The sequence below is a fragment of the Hyperolius riggenbachi genome, chromosome 9 (genome assembly GCF_040937935.1).
Source record: "Hyperolius riggenbachi isolate aHypRig1 chromosome 9, aHypRig1.pri, whole genome shotgun sequence".
NCBI classification, from domain to species: domain Eukaryota; kingdom Metazoa; phylum Chordata; class Amphibia; order Anura; family Hyperoliidae; genus Hyperolius; species Hyperolius riggenbachi.
Genome location: NC_090654.1, coordinates 293,036,961 through 293,055,526, shown reverse-complemented (window position 1 = coordinate 293,055,526; position 18,566 = coordinate 293,036,961). Strand labels below are relative to the sequence as shown.

The 18,566-nt window shown below is 45.6% G+C and overlaps 1 protein-coding gene across 2 annotated transcripts in view; it reads left to right on the top strand.

Moving 5' to 3' along the window:
* GNG2 (G protein subunit gamma 2) overlaps nt 1-18,566 on the top strand; it is a 107,396-nt gene that overhangs the window by 72,634 nt on the left and 16,196 nt on the right. For both annotated transcript variants that reach the window (XM_068252451.1, XM_068252450.1), the window contains exons 2-3: nt 2,553-2,613; nt 10,852-10,967. In XM_068252451.1, the coding sequence (XP_068108552.1) occupies nt 10,881-10,967 (87 nt within the window). In that variant the 5' untranslated portion in view covers nt 2,553-2,613; nt 10,852-10,880. The remainder of the gene's footprint in view (nt 1-2,552; nt 2,614-10,851; nt 10,968-18,566) is intronic.

Sequence of the window (18,566 nt, the reverse complement as noted above, 5' to 3'; positions counted from 1 at the left end):
GACAGGTGTTATCGAGTCAAGTCCTACCTTGAATGTATTTAAATGTAGCACGCCATCTCCAGGGCTGTCGCTGTCTGGAGTGCAATCACCGAGTTGTGCGTAAGCCCGCCGCGAACGCCGCTGATTTTTCCATTTATAGGTGCGCCCGTCTGCTTAAGCAATTATCTGATGGGGTTTTATGTCTGCTGGAGATTTGTTTTCCTATTCTTGTTTGCGCATCGAAGCTAAAATCCTCCAAGGGTAAAAATAAATCAACTAAAGGTGGCAAATGGGTGTGGATAGAAAAACAAACTGCATACTTGTGTGGCTTTGCTGGAAGAGTCAAACTGTACGCGTTAAACGCACATACTTTTTATGCAGTGTGTTATTGTTTTGTTTTTTTACTACTATGCAATTCTACATAAGGCAATGTCCTTCTCTAGGTTGTTTTTTTTTTTTTGTGAAAAACGCATGCAAAAAAACATGCACACATGGGCTTTCCATTAAACTATATTATATGTGAATTGTACGTAAAACACAAATGCATCTGGAAAACTGCTGCATACGGTTTCTTTTTTCATGCATGCGAAATTTGCATAATTAAAAACTATCCCATAATATGCTTTCATGTACCAGTTTTGATCCAATGATTCTGATTCTTATGGTGGCCACTAATGATCCAATTTCTGGCGAAAAATCATTCAAGCGATCAGATAATTCTCATCGGAAGAAAAGTCATTCACTACACCAATCTTTGCTTTTTATTTATCACAACCAGTAAGAAAATCCAAATTTTGGTTTGACCAAAATCCAATCGGACGACTATTTTCATAATCAATTGTGCCCATCAATGGATATTATTTACAACCAATCCGAACAGAATTTCTGATCACTAAAAATTGAACCATTAGTATCCACCTTAATTCTGATTAATTTTGTCTCTGCTATTAGTCTTTCTTTCTGTGACTTAAAGGACACCCGAGGTGAAAATAAACTAATGAAATAAACAATTGTATCTATCTTCCTTCTCTAAAAAATGACTTTTTAAGCTATTTCACAGAAAGGGCCAGTGCACTCCAAAAACCGCGAGTGGATTGGCAAATGCTATTCTGGAAGCTGTTTTTCAGAGGGATTCTAGGCATGTGCAGAGAGATTTTCTAAACACGCCTAGCGTTTTTGGAGCGTTTTTGGTGTAGTAGATTTCATATATTGTTACAGTAAAGCTGTTACTGAACAGCTTCTGTAACAAAAACGCCTGGAAAACCGCTCTGATCTAGTGTCTTCCAGAGCTGTGTTCCACTATACTCCTACCTCCAAACTTTATAAGATGAGAAAGGACACTTAAGCCACGCCCCTGCCACACCCCTGATCCTGCCCCGTCACACCCCTAGTCACGCATACCATAAAGATTTGATAAGAAAAATATGTTGTTTTATAATTCAAACCACACTGGTCCTTTCTATCCTGGTTCATTTTCCTTCATAGCAACATTTTAAAATTAGTAATCTATCAATTTAAAGAATAGAAATAAAGTTTAGAGCCGATCAAATTTTTTAGTAGAGAAATATATACACAGAAAGAGGGTCAAAGTCCTGATAGAGGGACAAATGAGGACAGAGGGACAGGGTTCCAAAAGAGGGACAGTTGGGAGCTGTGCCTATACTTAACATTGAGGTAGAATCACCTCAGAAATCAGCAAAAAGTTCTGCAGCCCCCGAGTTTGCGTTTGGGGAAAAAACGAACTGCTCTGGTGTGCACTATCCCAAACCCCTCCTCTTGTCCCGTCCCCCCATTACCTTTAGATTGTAAGCTTGCAAGGGCAGGGCTCTCTCCCCCTTTTGTGTCTTGGAAATCATTATACTTTATTCATCATTTTACGTTTATCACTGTCATTACCACTTCTATATTCTGTATTTTGTATCATTCTTTGTATTTTGTCACTAGTTATGTATCTTGTATATTGCTGTACACCATTGTCTGTATTATTGAGTACCACATGCTTGTTTCTTACTTTGTACAGCGCCACGGAATATGTTGCCGCTTTATAAATCAATAATAATAATTGCAATACATTAGCCAAGCGGTTTTCAGCCCACAAGCGCTCTGGTGTGCTCCAGCCCACAGTGAGATCAGAGCGGCAGATCTGCATGCTTGTTCTGAGTCTGACAATAACAATTGAGAAGGCCTCAGACACAGAGATGACTTATGTCCTCCAACCTCAGTTTTTCTTCAATACTTGGCTCAGTTGTCATTGCAAGTCGGCCTGCATTGATGATCACCTCAGTCAGTCAGCCAGATGCTATTTTGTCTGGCTCACATACAAATTGAATGCAATTTGTATGCAGCGTGGGACCAGGTCAGTCAAATTCACTTCCTGACAGTTTTTCTCTGTCCCAGTCCCAATTGCATGTGATTTGCATTACATTTTCATGCAAGAGAGAACGATCAGTATCTCATCCACAGTCTTTGTTTGGTTTACATATCGAGTTTAGAGAGATGTTTACATGTCGGCAGTTCCTGGGTGATGTTTCTGGATCTTTTAGGATTAAATTGATCTTTTTGTCTCCCTGCAGACACAAGAATAAAGCTGACCGACTGTGAGTGGCTGGAGGCGGAGCAACAGTCGCCATTTTGGTAAAGTCCTTTTAACAGTTATCATTTGACTTCTTTTATGCACTGTTGGCTCCTGTTTATTAAAGAGGAACTCTGAGCACAACTGAAAAGTGATTTAGGAAGCGATAACACGATGCATAATGTCTGACTCATTTAGGTAGAAGGTGTGTGTGTGTGTACAGTGTGTGTGTGTGTGTGTACAGTGTGTGTGTGTGTGTGTGTACAGTGTGTGTGTGTGTGTGCGTGTGTGTGTACAGTGTAGGTGTGTGTGGGTGTGGTGTGTGTGTGTGGTGTGTGTGTGTGTGTGTGTGTGGTGTGTGTACAGTGTGTGTGTGGGGGGGGTGATTGTGTGTGTGTGTGTGTATACAGTGTGTGTGTGTGTACAGTGTGTGTGCATGTGTGTGTGTGTGTATACAGTGTGTGTGTGTGCGGGGGGGGGGGGGGGTGATTGTGTGTGTGGTGTGTGTGTGTGTGGGGGGGGTGATTGTGTGTGTGGGGGGGGTGATTGTGTGTGTGTGTGTGTGTGACAGTGTGTGTGTGTGTGTGTGTGTGTGGGGGGGGGGGGGGGTGATTGTGTGTGTGTGTGTGTGGGGGGGGGGGTGATTGTGTGTGTATGTGTGTGTGTGTTGTGTGTGTGTGTGTGGTGGGGGGGGGTGATTGTGTGTGTGTGTGTGTGACAGTGTGTGTGTGTGTGTGGGGGGGGGGGGGGGGGTGATTGTGTGTGTGTGTGTGTGTGTGTGTGTGTGTGTGTGTGTGTGGTGTGTGGTGTGTGTGTGTGTGTGTATATACTGTATATTGCACACTAGGACCCTCTCCAAGAAGAGAGATGAACGAGTCAAGCAGCTGAGCTCAGTACAGATTTTAGGGGTGCTAGTCTGTTGGTAGTCTACAAAGTAGCATACAGTATTACAATAGTCCAGACAAGATATTATAAGTGCATGTATTAACATTTTAGTAGTGTTCTGAGTGAGAAAAGGTTGAATGTGAGATTATGTTCTTGAGCTGGAGATGACAGGAGCTGGTTAGGGAGTGAATGTGAGGAATAAAAAAAAGAGGGAGGAGTTGAATATTAACCCTAAGCACCGTGCTTTGGGAACTGAATTTATGAGGGTGTTTAACATTTGGGGCAGAGAGGACGACAGAAACAGTGGAAAATCCTAGGAATTAGAGGGGTTACTAGAGGAGAGCAGCCACTGCGATTGTGGGGGGCCCAAAGCTGTGGGGTGCCCAAACTACTCACTTTCCCTTCCTCTGATACAGGGCACTATACTTCAAATCAGGTGTTTTGTGGCTGTACTTGTTGTGAGATGTGCCCCGAGGCAGTGAGGGACACCAAGGGGAGGGGTGTGACATGAGGGGGGGGGGACTCGTATACATAGAGCTGAGCTAAAAGCACTGCTGGTGATTCCTTTGTGAAGTCGGACCTTGCAGACATGGCTGTTATGTGCTTGGTGTTATGTACATAGAGCTGAAAGCATTGCGAAATATTCTTAGTGAAGTGGGCGGTCCGCATCAGAGATGGCTGTTATGTGCTTGGTGTTATGTACATTGAGGTGAAAGCATTGCTGGTTATTCTTGGTAAGGTGGGCGGTCTGCGTCAGACAGAGATGGCTGTCATGTGCTTGGTGTTATGTACATTGAGGTGAAAGCATTGCTGGTTATTCTTGGTAAGGTGGGCGGTCTGCGTCAGACAGAGATGGCTGTCATGTGCTTGGTGTTATGTACATTGAGGTGAAAGCATTGCTGGTTATTCTTGGTGAAGTGGGCGGTCTTCGTCAGACAGAGATGGCTGTTATGTGCTTGGTGTTATGTACATAGAGCTGAAAGCATTGCGAAATATTCTTAGTGAAGTGGGCGGTCCGCATCAGAGATGGCTGTTATGTGCTTGGTGTTATGTACATTGAGGTGAAAGCATTGCTGGTTATTCTTGGTAAGGTGGGCGGTCTGCGTCAGACAGAGATGGCTGTCATGTGCTTGGTGTTATGTACATTGAGGTGAAAGCATTGCTGGTTATTCTTGGTAAGGTGGGCGGTCTGCGTCAGACAGAGATGGCTGTCATGTGCTTGGTGTTATGTACATAGAGCTGAAAGCATTGCTGGTTATTCTTGGTGAAGTGAGCGGTCCCTTTAAGCATCAGACAGAGATGGCTGTTATGTGCTTGGTGTTATATACATAGAGCTGAAAGCATTGCTGGTTATTCTTGGTGAAGTGAGCGGTCCCTTTAAGCATCAGACAGAGATAGCTGTTATGTGTTTGGTGTTATATACATATAGCTGAAAGCATTGCTGGTTATTCTTGAAGTGAGCGGTCCCTTTAAGCGTCAGACAGAGATGGCTGTTATGTGCATGGTGTTATGTACATAGAGCTGAAAGCATTGCTGGTTATTCTTGGTAAGGTGGGCGGTCCGCATCAGACAGAGATGGCTGTTATGTGCTTGGTGTTATGTACATAGAGGTGAAAGCATTGCTGGTTATTCTCGGTGAAGTGGGCGGTCCGTGTCAGACAGAGATGGCTGTTATGTGCTTAGTGTTATGTACATGGAGAAGGAAGCATTGCTACTTATTTTTTTGCAGTGTGCGATCCCTTTAAGGTCAGACCTTGCAGAGATGGCTGTTATGTGCATGGTGTTATGTACATAGAGCTGAAAGCATTGCTGGTTATTCTTGGTAAGGTGGGCGGTCCCTTTAAGCGTCAGACAGAGGTGACTGTTATGTGCTTGGTGTTACGTACATAGAGCTGAAAGCATTGCTGGTTATTCTTGGTGAAGTGGGCGGTCCCTTTAAGCGTCAGACAGAGATGGCTGTTATGTGCTTAGTGTTATGTACATGGAGAAGGAAGCATTGCTACTTATTTTTTTGCAGTGTGCGATCCCTTTAAGGTCAGACCTTGCAGAGATGGCTGTTATGTGCATGGTGTTATGTACATAGAGCTGAAAGCATTGCTGGTTATTCTTGGTAAGGTGGGCGGTCCCTTTAAGCGTCAGACAGAGGTGACTGTTATGTGCTTGGTGTTACGTACATAGAGCTGAAAGCATTGCTGGTTATTCTTGGTGAAGTGGGCGGTCCCTTTAAGCATCAGACAGAGGTGGCTGTTATGTGCTTGGTGTTATATACATAGAGCTGAAAGCATTGCGGAATATTCTCAGTGAAGTGGGCGGTCCTTTTAAGCATCAGACAGAGGTGGCTGTTATGTGCTTGGTGTTATGTACATAGAGCTGAAAGCATTGCTTGTTATTCTTGGTGAAGTGGGCGGTACCTTTAAGCATCAGACAGAGGTGGCTGTTATCTGCTTGGTGTTATATACATAGAGCTGAAAGCATTGCGGAATATTCTCAGTGAAGTGGGCGGTCCCTTTAAGCGTCAGATAGAGATGGCTGTTATGTGCTTGGTGTTATGTACATAGAGCTGAAAGCATTGCTGGTTATTCTTGGTGAAGTGGGCGGTCCCTTTAAGCGTCAGACAGAGGTGGCTGTTATGTGCTTGGTGTTATGTACATAGAGGTGAAAGCATTGCTGGTTATTCTCGGTAAAGTGGGCGGTCCGTGTCAGACAGAGATGGCTGTTATGTGCTTGGTGTTATGTACATGGAGAAGGAAGCATTGCTACTTATTTTTGTGCAGTGTGCGATCCCTTTAAGGTCAGACCTTGCAGAGATGGCTGTTATGTGCATGGTGTTATGTACATAGAGCTGAAAGCATTGCTGGTTATTCTTGGTGAAGTGGGCAGTCCCTTTAAGCATCAGATAGAGATGGCTGTTATGGGCTTGGTGTTATGTACATAGAGCTGAAAGCATTGCTGGTTATTCTTGGTGAAGTGGGCGGTCCGTGTCAGACAGAGATGGCTGTTATGTGTTTTAGTGTAATGTACATGGAGAAGGAAGCATTGCTACTTATTTTTGTGCAGTGTGCGATCCCTTTAAGGTCAGACCTTGCAGAGATGGCTGTTATGTGCATGGTGTTATGTACATAGAGCTGAAAGCATTGCTGGTTATTCTTGGTAAGGTGGGCGGTCCCTTTAAGCGTCAGACAGAGGTGGTTGTTTTGTGCTTGGTGTTATGTACATAGAGGTGAAAGCATTGCTGGTTATTGTCGGTGAAGTGGGTGGTCCGCATCAGACAGAGATGGCTGTTATGTTCTTGGTGTTCTGTACATAGATCTGAAAGCATTGCGGAATATTCTCGGTGAAGTGGGCGGTCCGCGTCAGACAGAGATGGCTGTTATGTGCTTGGTGTTATGTACATAGAGAAGAAAGCATTGCTGGTTATTCTTGGTGAAGTGGGCAGTCCCTTTAAGCGTCAGACAGGTGGCTGTTATGTGCTTGGTGTTATGTACATAGAGCTGAAAGCATTGCGGAATATTCTCGGTGAAGTGGGCGGTCCCTTTAAGTGTCAGACAGAGATGGCTGTTATGTGCTTGGTGTTACGTACATAGAGGTGAAAGCATTGCTGGTTATTTTTGTGCAGTGTGTGATCCCTTTAAGCGTTGGACATTGCAGAGTTATGTGCTTGGCTGTGGCAGGCAGTCTGGCACGCAGCGGGAAATCTCACATACCACTGACACTGGTAACTTTTACAGATCAATAGTGCTAAGATTAGAAAGGTCACATCGGTGGTTATCGATCTGGGGAAATTAGGTGGGCGGGGCTAGTGGCGTCCCCTCCCGGCGTCTCTGCTGTGCTGACGCTGATCTATCACACTGGGGGGTTCTCTGCAGTATTCAGGTCAGTCTCTCTCCGGGATTTCTCCTCGCTGTCCCCTCCATGCCGGGCCCGACATGTCCTCGAATCACCGACTGCAGAGGATTCAAACATAATAAACTAGATGTTGCCTGACCTGGATGACTGGAATTCTTTATAGATGGGGCATATTTGTCATTACTCTGCATTATTGTTTATTCGGCTACTTTTAAAGAGCACTTGTGCCATGACATTAACCCTTTCCAATCCAATTTCCTGATCCTCCCCCCATCCCCCCCACCAGCACTCAAAGGACTGCTCCTGCCCAAAAAGTAAGCAGTTAAAATGCAACAGAACTGACAGGTTTTGCACTAGTCCACCTCCTTATGGGGGATTCTCAGGTTTTCTTTTTTTTTTTTAAGCAACCAAGGGGGCTGGAGAGACTCCTCACCAGAGGTGTTTGTGGGGAAGAATACAAAACAGTATTTGTAACTTTTTAGAATGGTTCAGGTGTGCTTTAAAGTCCAATAAGAAATTACTTGAGTGTACCTATTAGTTTGTTTTTAGTGCTCGATGTCAGATTTAGGATAAATGTGATATGAAAAAAAGAAAATAATTTATTTTTATGCTAGTTTCCATCATTACTGTTGTCACTTTGGGCATCACAGCGAATCACTTCTGCCCTTTTCTTCCCAGCTCAGTGTTCATTTTCCCTCCCTACTGTCACAGCTCACTGTCCCTCCCACAGCAAACATCACCTAAGCACTTCACTGTGTAAACTCTTTAAAGCGGATCCGAGATGAAAAACTAACTATAACAAGTAACTTGTCTATATATCTTATGTAAAGTTTAGATAGTTTACACAGCATATCTAGCTGCAAACAGCTTCAACAGTTTGATTATTTATTCCTGTGATACAATGACAGCAGCCATGTTCTGTTTGTTCACATTGTCACACAGGCAAGCTGATAGCATCTCCAGCCCTCAGCTTCTGAAAACTTCCTGCTCCTCCTCTCTCCTCCCCTCTGCCTCTGAAATCTCTGGCTAGTAACACCTCCTCCTCCTCCTGGCCAGACTGCACTCCCATGAGCCCTTGCTACATGGGTCTCAGAGTGCCTAGGCGCTGGAGAAGCTGTGGGCGAGGCTTGTTTCGTTTATAGGGAATTAGAATATTAAAAGGAAAAAAAAGTATTTGGCTTGAGGAATGCCCTATAGACTATATGTAAGGAACACAATTATGCAATGAGTAAAAGGTTATCTCGGATCCACTTTAAAGTGTGTGTGCGTGTACAGTGTGTGTGTGTGTGTACAGTGTGTGTACAGTGTGTGTGTGTGTACAGTGTGTGTGTGTGTGTGTACAGTGTGTGTGTGTGTGTGTACAGTGTGTGTGTGTGTGTACAGTGTGTGTGTGTACAGTGTGTGTGTGTGTACAGTGTGTGTGTGTACTGTGTGTGTGTGTGTGTGTACTGTGTGTGTGTGTACTGTGTGTGTGTGTGTGTGTGTGTGTGTGTGTGTACTGTGTGTGTGTACTGTGTGTGTGTGTGTGTGTGTGTGTGTGTGTGTGTGTGTGTGTACTGTGTGTGTGTGTGTACTGTGTGTGTGTGTGTGTGTGTGTGTGTGTGTGTGTGTGTGTGTGTGTGTGTGTGTGTGTATGTGTGGGTGTGTGTATGTGTGGGTGTGCGTGCGTGCGTGCGTGTGTACGTGTGTGTGTGATTCAATCACCTTCTGGTTATAGTGTCCAGCGGTTGTGACATGGAGAATCCAACATAAACCAATCTCTGTGAGCAGATTGGTGCACAACAGAAAATAATGCAAAGAAGCACCACAAGATTGGCCAACCCTGTCATATATAGTGCACCAGAGTCAAATTGGAATGTATCAACTTTTAGTCACATTTATATCGCGCTTTTCTCCTGGTGGACTCAAAGCGCCAGAGCTGCAGCCACAAGGACGCGCTCTATAGGCAGTAGCAGTGTTAGGGAGACTTGCCTAAGGTCTCCTACTGAATAGGTGCTGGCTTACTTCACAGACAGAGCTGAGATTTAAACCCTGGTCTCCTGTGTCAGAGGCAGAGCCCTTAACCATTACACCATCCAGCCACTACAGTCACATGAGACTACATCTACATACAAGCATTTAAGTATGGTGCAAAACTCAGCAATCCATATTTTTTGGGGGGAATGTTATTAGTAAAAGAAAATAATATATATTTAGTGCACAACACCTTATTAAGAACCAATGTACACGGTTGCAGTGATCAGCCAATCATGTAACAGCTAGCCACGCATAAAACTCTGAGTGAAGGATTGGGGTTTCAGACATGCATGTAACGTGAAGGATTGGGGTTTCAGACATGCATGTAACGTGAAGGATTGGAGTCCCGTACATGTGTGTAACATGAAGGATTGGGGTCCCATACATGCGTGTAATGTGAAGGGTTGGGGTCCCAGACATGCATGTAATATGAAGGATTGGGGTCCCATACATGCGTGTAATATGAAGGATTGGGGTCCCATACATGCGTGTAATATGAAGGATTGGGGTCCCATACATGCGTGTAATGTGAAGGGTTGGGGTCCCATACATGCATGTAATATGAAGGATTGGGGTCCCATACATGCGTGTAATATGAAGGATTGGGGTCCCATACATGCGTGTAATATGAAGGATTGGGGTCCCATACATGCGTGTAATATAAAGGATTGGGGTCCCAGGCATACGTGTAACATGAAGGATTGGGGTCCCAGACATGCGTGTAACGTGAAGGGTTAGGGTTCCAGACATACGTGTAATGTGAAGGGTTGGGGGTCCCAGACATGCGTGTAACGTGAAGGATTGGTGTCCCAGACATGGCGTGAAGGGTTGGGGTCCCAGACATGCCTGTAACGTGAAGGGTTGGGGTCCCATACATGTGCGTGACGTGAAGGATTGGGTTCCCAGGCATACGTGTAGCGTGAAGGATTGGGGTCCCAGACATGCGTGTAATATGAAGGGTTGGGGTCCCAGACATACGTGTAGCGTGAAGGATTGGGGTCCCAGACATGCGTGTAATATGAAGGGTTGGGGTCCCAGACATACGTGTAGCGTGAAGGATTGGGGTCCCAGACATGCGTTTAATATGAAGGATTGGGGTCCCAGACATGCGTTTAATATGAAGGGTTGGGGTCCCAGACATACATGTAATGTGAAGGATTGGGGTCCCAGACATATGTGTGACGTGAAGGGTTGGGGTCCCAGACATACGTGTGACGTGAAGGATTGGGGCCCCAGACATGCGTGTAACGTGAAGGGTTGGGATCCCAGACATGCGTGTAACGTGAAGGGTTGGGGTCCCAGACATACGTGTAACGTGAAGGATTGAGTTCCTCTCTCCCGGCTCCGGGAATCTCATGTAAAGCTTCTCTCCTTATTTAACATGAAAACAAATGATTAAAGAACCCGCAGGCCGTGATTAATGCCAGGTACACCTCCACTCCTTTCATGCCAGGCCTGCTAATGCATCTGCTAATTATAGAGGTGTCAGATAATGTGTGCTGGATGATAATTACACTGACACGTAATAACTTCTCTCATTCTCCTGTATTCAGCGCACCTCGACAGTCACGCCGGCAGCCTGATGGCCAGCAATAACACCGCCAGCATAGCCCAAGCCAGGAAACTCGTAGAGCAGCTGAAAATGGAAGCCAATATCGACAGAATAAAGGTATGTATAGTGGAGGGGAGGGCACTGTCTCAGCTCCACCCATTAAGTTGTCACACTCTCTGTATATTTGTATATAGTGGAGGGGAGGGAGCTGTCCCAGCTCCGCCCATTAAGAGATGTCACACTGTATATTTGTATAGTGGAGGGGAGGGTACTGTCCCAGCTCCGCCCATTAAGGTGTCACTCTCTGTATATAGTGGAGGGGAGGGCACTGTCTCAGCTCCGCCCATTAAGGTGTCACTCTGTATATTTGTATAGTGGAGGGGAGGGTACTGTCCCAGCTCCGCCCATTAAGGTGTCACACTCTGTATATTTGTATAGTGGAGTGGAGGGTACTGTCTCAGCTCCGCCCATTAAGGTGTCACACTCTCTGTATATTTGTATAGTGGAGAGGAGGATACTGTCTCAGCTCCGCCCAATAAGGTGTCACACACTGTATATTTGTATAGTGTATGGGAGGGTACTGTCTCAGCTCCCCCCATTAAGGTGTCTCACACGCTGTATATTTGTATAGTGGAGGGGAGGGTACTGTCTCAGCTCCGCCCATTAAGGTGTCTCACACGCTGTATATTTGTATAGTGGAGGGGAGGGTACTGTCTCAGCTCCGCCCATTAAGGTGTCTCACACGCTGTATATTTGTATAGTGGAGGGGAGGGTACTGTCTCAGCTCCGCCCATTAAGATGTCACACTCTGTATATTTGTATGGTGGATGGGAGGGTACTGTCCCAGCTCCGCCCATTAAGGTGTCACACTCTGTATATTTGTATGGTGGATGGGAGGGTACTGTCCCAGCTCCGCCCATTAAGGTGTCACACTATGTATATTTGTATGGTGGATGGGAGGGTACTGTCCCAACTCCGCCCATTAAGGTGTCACACTATGTATATTTGTATGGTGGATGGGAGGGTGCTATCCTAGCTCCACCTAGTAAGAGGTGTCACACTCTGTTTAGTGGATGGGAGGGTACTGTCCCAGCTTCGCCTATTAAGAGGTGCATAATAATATGCCAATCATAGCCACAAGTGGTCAAAAATTAACCCTAAGCACCGTGCTTTGGGAACTGAAGTTATAGGGGTGTTATTAACATTTATAGTTACTTCAGGCAGAGAGGTGGACAGAGACGGTGGAAAGATGATTAGTTCTGTTTTATTCATATTGAGTTTTAAGAAGCAAGAAGACATGTAAGAGGATATAGCGCACAGTCGGAAACCCGTGTGAGGAGGGAGTTGAGGTCTGGGGCCAGAGGTACAGATGTGCATTGTCTGCATACAGGTGGTATTGGAAGCCAAATTAGTTGATTAAGTTTCCAAGGCAGTGCATGTAGATGGAAAAGAGGAGGGGGCCAAGGACAGAGCCTTGGGGTACCCCCACAGATAAAGGATGTGGAGAGGAGGTCTGATTTGAGTAGGAGATTGTAACGATCGGTGTCAGCAACCAGAGAGAGAATCTGATCCTTGGCGATTTGCAGTATCCCCAAGAATACAGATATACCCGATTATTGAGGATCTGCGGAATCGTCAATAATCAGATATGTCTAACCTCTAGACACCTGAGAGAGTGTAGTGTTTGGTGCAACAGTAATACTTTGAGGAGAGCACCCGTACAGAGGGTGCAAGGCAATAGGAGGTACCGCCTAAAGAACAGATTCCTTCCCAAATGCCTGAGGCTTCCCAAGGGGCGGAGCCAGGCTGAGAGTGGGAAGGACCAGCGTGTGAGTGACACCAGAGGCGAAGTGTCACTGACAGGTCTGTGAACTATCTCCCAACAGGAGAGATAGTTCTCGAGGTCGGACAGGCCACAGACAGATAAAGTACAGAGACAGGAGACAGAAGCAGAATCCTAAGACCAGCAGAGTTTGGCAACAGAGTATCAGAAATGACAAAGGTACAAAATCAGAGATCAGAAGAATGGTCAGGAAAGCAGAAGGTCATAACAGATAATCAACAATGCCTAAGCTTGAGTGTGAGTGCCAAGTTACTCACACTCCAGGAACTAGACTAGATATACAACAGAGTGGTAATACAGTTCCCTAGTCTTGGGTGTGAGTTCCGTGATCATCAACACGCTGGAACTAGTCTAACAAATAATACAATTCAATTAGTACTTTAAGCTATCAAGAATCTGACTCAGTGTGGATTCCCAGCTCCAGCCGGTTCTGGCACACTGTCGGGTCTAGCTAAGGTCTGAGTGCCTTCACGCAAGTGTTAGCAATGGCAGACAACCAGCAACTGACAAGCAGCAGAATATATAGTAGCTGGACTCTGCCGCCCCGCCCGAGCCACTCAGCCAATCATGAGTCCTGCAGGAATCAGCTGATCTTCCTGATGCGGGCTGTTTGGCGCGGGTGTGCTGGGTGGTTGGCGCGTGGGGTGCCGTTCGCGGGCTTTTGCGCGCGTGGGGTGCCGCGATTCGCGCGGTCGCGGACTATTGCAAACGCGTTTTGCCGCGGTCGCGTGGGTCGCGGCGTTTTGCGCGCGCGGGAGGCCGCGGGCGGCGCTTCGCGTGCTGGCTGTTTGCCGCACCCGTGCTGGACGGTTTGCGCGGCTTTGTGAATCAGGCCCATGGACTGTTGATTTTTGAACATTATATAAATACCTTCAAATGCAGCTGAACACTGCATTTGCATATTTACCATCTCCCATTTTAGATCGGCAGTCTAGATCCTTAAATTAGGTTAAATTTACTTTTTCGAAAAATCGTTTTTCTGATTGATGGATCTATCGAATCATTCGATCGTTTTCATTTAACCCAGTGGTATGTATACTATTGGGATATAAATGTATAATGCATAAGTATTCATTGTATTAACCTATAACGCTGTCGATATAGTTATACTGAGGAGCTCTTTCACTATTGTAGGCACTTTTATTGGCCTGATGAAGCGGGCTTGGACCCGCGAAACGCGTTGCCTGTGCTAAATAAAAATCTTTTGTCATATACAAGGATTTCGTTATTGAGGTAAGCCACCTCATATTATTTCCTCGATTTTAAGCTGTTTTTAGATGCTTTTATTTCAACCAGGGCGCCTCTTTACCTTCAATTGTGCATAGCTATACCCCCAAACAATCTGTGTTTGAGGGGTGGTGACAGACCACCTGTGGGTGCCCCACAGTGGACACCTGTCCCTACTTTTTCAAGGAGAGCGACCACATCCAGGTCCCGGCTGGGACTACCCCGAGTGGAGTCGGGTTTATGGTCTCCACCTGCTTCCTACGGTTGGTTGCCCTTGCAACCTCCTTTTGTGAGTAGTAATTTATTGAAATTTCTTTTTTCAATTGCATACTAATATACTACACTATTGGGCTCCCGTATTTGTCTCCTATATTTTTTTCCCTGCAAGGTGCTGAGACACCCCCACTACACTACTTCCTGATCAGCTGACACTTCCCCTGCTGGTATAAAGGTCCTGAGTTCAGGCCCGCGTGCGCGTAGCTCTCCATCTGTCTATGTGCACTAACAGACCCAGCCACACCAAGCGCATGCTGCTGCATGCAAACCGCCGCGTTGGACGCGGAAACAGCCGCTTTGCTGTCAGAACATGCGGCGGCTTTTCAGCATTCCACCATACTACCAGATGCGTGTCTATGCGTGCAAACCGCCGCGCTGGACGCGGAGTCAGCCGCCCTGCTCTTGGCACAGGCGGCGGCTTTTCCGCGTTTTCTCACAGAGATGGTGAAAGACCTTCCAGAGAGATAGGCAGATATCCAGGACAGAGCGAGGCCCTTTATGCCTAAAGATGAAAGTATTTGTAGGAGTAAAGTGTGGTTGATCGTATTAAACGCTGATGACAGATCAAGAAGGGTAAGTATGGAATAATGTTCTTTGGATTTAGCCGTGAGAAGATCATTGCCCACTTTAGTAAGAGCTATTTCTGTGGAGTATTGAAATACGATAACAGAGGCGGCAAGTAGAATAAAATTGTTAAAAAGGGGGAAGTGGGTGGAAAAATGAAAAAAAAATGGCCAGACAATGGACAGGTTACTACCAGTCTAAAGTAACATTTATTAGTAACTCCAAAAGTGCAACGCGTTTCATGGGTAACAGTCCCGCTTCTTCAGGCAAACGATTTTTGGAGGGTGCAAAATCAGGTCATGAACCAGGTAGAGCGCCCTGGTGAAGCTGGCAGACTTTGCAGGATGATCGGCTCAGGCAAGTGCCTGCAGCCGTGATGATTGCAGAGGCAGGACTGTGCTCTTATAGCCCCAGAGTTCCAGAGCTGTTACCGCTCCTCTGCCTGACCAGCTTGCACTGTGCTCCATGATTTTTGGTCAGGCAGAGGAGCGGTAACAGCACTGGAACTGTGGGGCTATCAGCGCACAGCCCAGCCTCTGCAATCATCGCCGCTGCAGGCACTTGCTGAGCCGATCATCCTGAAAAGTCTGCCGGCTCTATGGTGGGTTCACTACAGGCAGGAGGAGTAAGCTGCAGCACAGTTTGAATAAAACGCTAAATAGCATTTTAAATAACTTTATCAATGTCTCCGTGCGCCGTTATTTATCCCACGCCATTTTTCACTGGACGCGGAAAAAACATTTCAGATTTGAACAATTTTATCAGTGAAATATGTTTCAAATTCTTCAGCAGTTTAGCATGAAGGAGGAGGAGGGGGTGGGCGGAGAAGGGAGTTATAAGTGCCGAACAAGCGCTTAGGATTATGGGAGTGGGAGCATATGAGGGAGGAAAAAATGACCGTTTTGCAAACTATTTTGCAGAAGAGAGAGCATTTCTAAAGTTGTTTAAGGCTTTTTTGTAAGAAATGAAGTCGTCATTGTCAGGAACTGGCCCGCGGCACACCTGCGTATACGGTTCCCGACTGCGGGTTTGACCAGATTAAGCGGGGAACAGCCTTATTTAAGCTACAAACAAGGCTGGAACCCCTCAAACACTTCCCACTGCCACCACTAGCGTTACTAGACACGTCCCCTCAGCTGTCGAGGGCTAAACACGCAATCTGCGTTTTCGTATTTGGGTCAGCTTTGCGCTTAGGCCGAATACGAGAACGCCACGCACCCACACACACAGTACAGTTGTACAGTAACACAGCACAATCAGACACTGACTTGTAATGCAAGTTACACTGTCGTGCAGCAAAACCACTAACAGTCGTTCCGAACGATACTGTTAGACTTCCCACTCGGCTGTCTAGCGCAGAAGTGCCCCATACACACAATGCAATTACAATTTCATATGGTAGTGTTGCTCAAACATACAACTAGGCACGGACTTATACACAGCTACACTGCAGTCTCCTCTAGGCTATGAGTGTTAGTTTAGCACAGCAGAAGTCAAGCTTATTAAATAATAATTTAATATTCCAGAAAAACATGGAACAATGCAGAACAGAGTATATACAAAAGATTACAAAAAACAAAGTAAAAAAGTTACAAAATTAAGAGTTACAAAGATACACACAAAAGCGATTTTGCTTACCAAAATAAACGGGAAATAAACGTACCAGCGTATCGATCTGGCGTTGTTGCGGGGGGTACGCACTTTGGTCAGGAACCAGGTTAGTTCTAGCCGTGTGAGCTACCTCCAAGAACTACGATTTGTGACAGTCCCAAGCTGGGATTATATAGTCCCCTGGATGGCCTGAGGCCACTCACATGTCCATATCCAGGAATAATTCAATTTCCTACATAACGCGCGTCATATCCTTTCCTGTCTCAGTTCTCAGATCATCAAAAAGGACTTCCCCCCCACGGCAGGTGACAATTGATTAACGCTTCCTCAACATTCCCGCAGGTAAAAAGTCTATACATCAAAAGATTGTAGTGAGGCTTTTCAACATTGCATCAGGCTGTGCTATGTAAATTACCGAGTTTCCTGATAGCCTATAAAGTTGGCAGATTCAATAGGTGAGATTGTATCCTACCAGACATCAAAAGGCTTCCTCAACATTATTTCCTAGGTTAAAGTGTATTTTAGCAAAGAAATGAACAGCACTACTTAAAAACAGATGAATGCTTACCTGCAAAAAAGTGCAGACCCCACTCATGGGATACAAATACACAATGAGCACACATACAACCTGTCTACCACTTGGAGGATGTTAGTTTCCACTAACACCTTGCATGCAATTTGTTAGGTACTCGTCCCTCCCACTGTCGAAGAAGTCGACAGTCGACAGAAGTCGACAGTCGACAGAAGTCGCATGTTTGATTTATTTCTGGTCAGCTGCTCCCACTTGTTAGTTTTTCTTTGGTGTATAGGCAGAGCCTCTGTTTGGTTCAAGGTGTGTTTGTAGTTCCTGGGGGGGGGCTCAGCGCATCTCTGAGCTGAGGCCATTCAGAGGCGGCCTGGTGATGCGCTGATCCCACTTTTTCTGCGCAATTCTTAATTTTACTGGTAGCGCGCCCAGGCTATGCATATGCATAGGTAGGTTTTAGTTAGTGTTAGGTCCCCTCCCATGGAGGAAAGACTTCTTCGACAGTAGGAGGGACAAGTACCTAACAAATTGCATTGCAAGCTGTTAGTGGAAACTAACATCCTCCAGGTGGTAGACAGGTTGTATGTGTGCTCATTGTGTATTTGTATCCCATGAGTGGGGTCTGCACTTTTTTGCAGGTAAGCATTTATCTGTTTTTAAGTAGCGCTGTTCATTTATTTGCTATGTTTGATTTAATTCTGGTCAGCTGCTCCCACTTGTTAGTTTTTCTTTGGTGTATATGCAGAGCCTCTGTTTGGTTCAAGGTGCGTTTGTAGTTCCTGGGGGGGCTCAGCGCATCTCTGAGCTGAGGCCATTCAGAGGCGGCCTGGTGATGCGCTGATCCCACTTTTTCTGCGTAAAGTGTATTTTAGCACATACATGAAAAGATTGCCTTTTGGTTACAGGTAGCAGTTTGCCTGTAATTGCCTGTAGACAGACGCAGACAATCACACCTGGGACAGCAGATCAAAAGTGACTGCTAGTGGCCTAATGAGCCGCTTCCTTGCCTATTGAAGGTGACTGGTCTTATTCACTGAAGACCTCTTTAGATGCAAATGTAGGTCTAGTGACCCACCCACACAAATACATGAACAGTCCATGAATCTAGCCTGCATATCTACACCTTTGACATACCACAGCTGATATAAAAATGGGAAAATGAAAATATATTACTGTATTATCCTTAACAGCATCAGCACCCCAATATATTCCTGACAGTCATTTGTGTTGGTTTTTCTCCAATGCCGTTCAGGTACTCTAGAGCACCCCTTTAGCTGTTTAGTAGCTTTGGTGAGCCAGGGTTGGCGAGTGACATGATGAGGGCGGACATTGGTGAGAGGTGTGATTGAGTTGTGGTGGTGGGTAGCTGCCGAGTCTGGGTCAGTGAAAGAGGTGTTCTTTATAAATAATTCATGAATAAATCTTGTGAAAAAAGAGCAATTTTATTCATGATGTTATTTTGGCTGTAGTTCTTCTTTAAGATCGGATTTCTGTTTTTCTTTACTAGATAACCATTTTCCAGCCATGTTTGCATGCAGCAGCCATCTTGTTTTCGTGCGTTCGCCTTTTCCAATGTCTTCTGTCTCGTCTTTCAGCCTCAGAGCAGCTGCTGATTAATTTAGCCTTTTCTGTTTAATACATGCATTAAATAACATTTTCCTTCCCTACG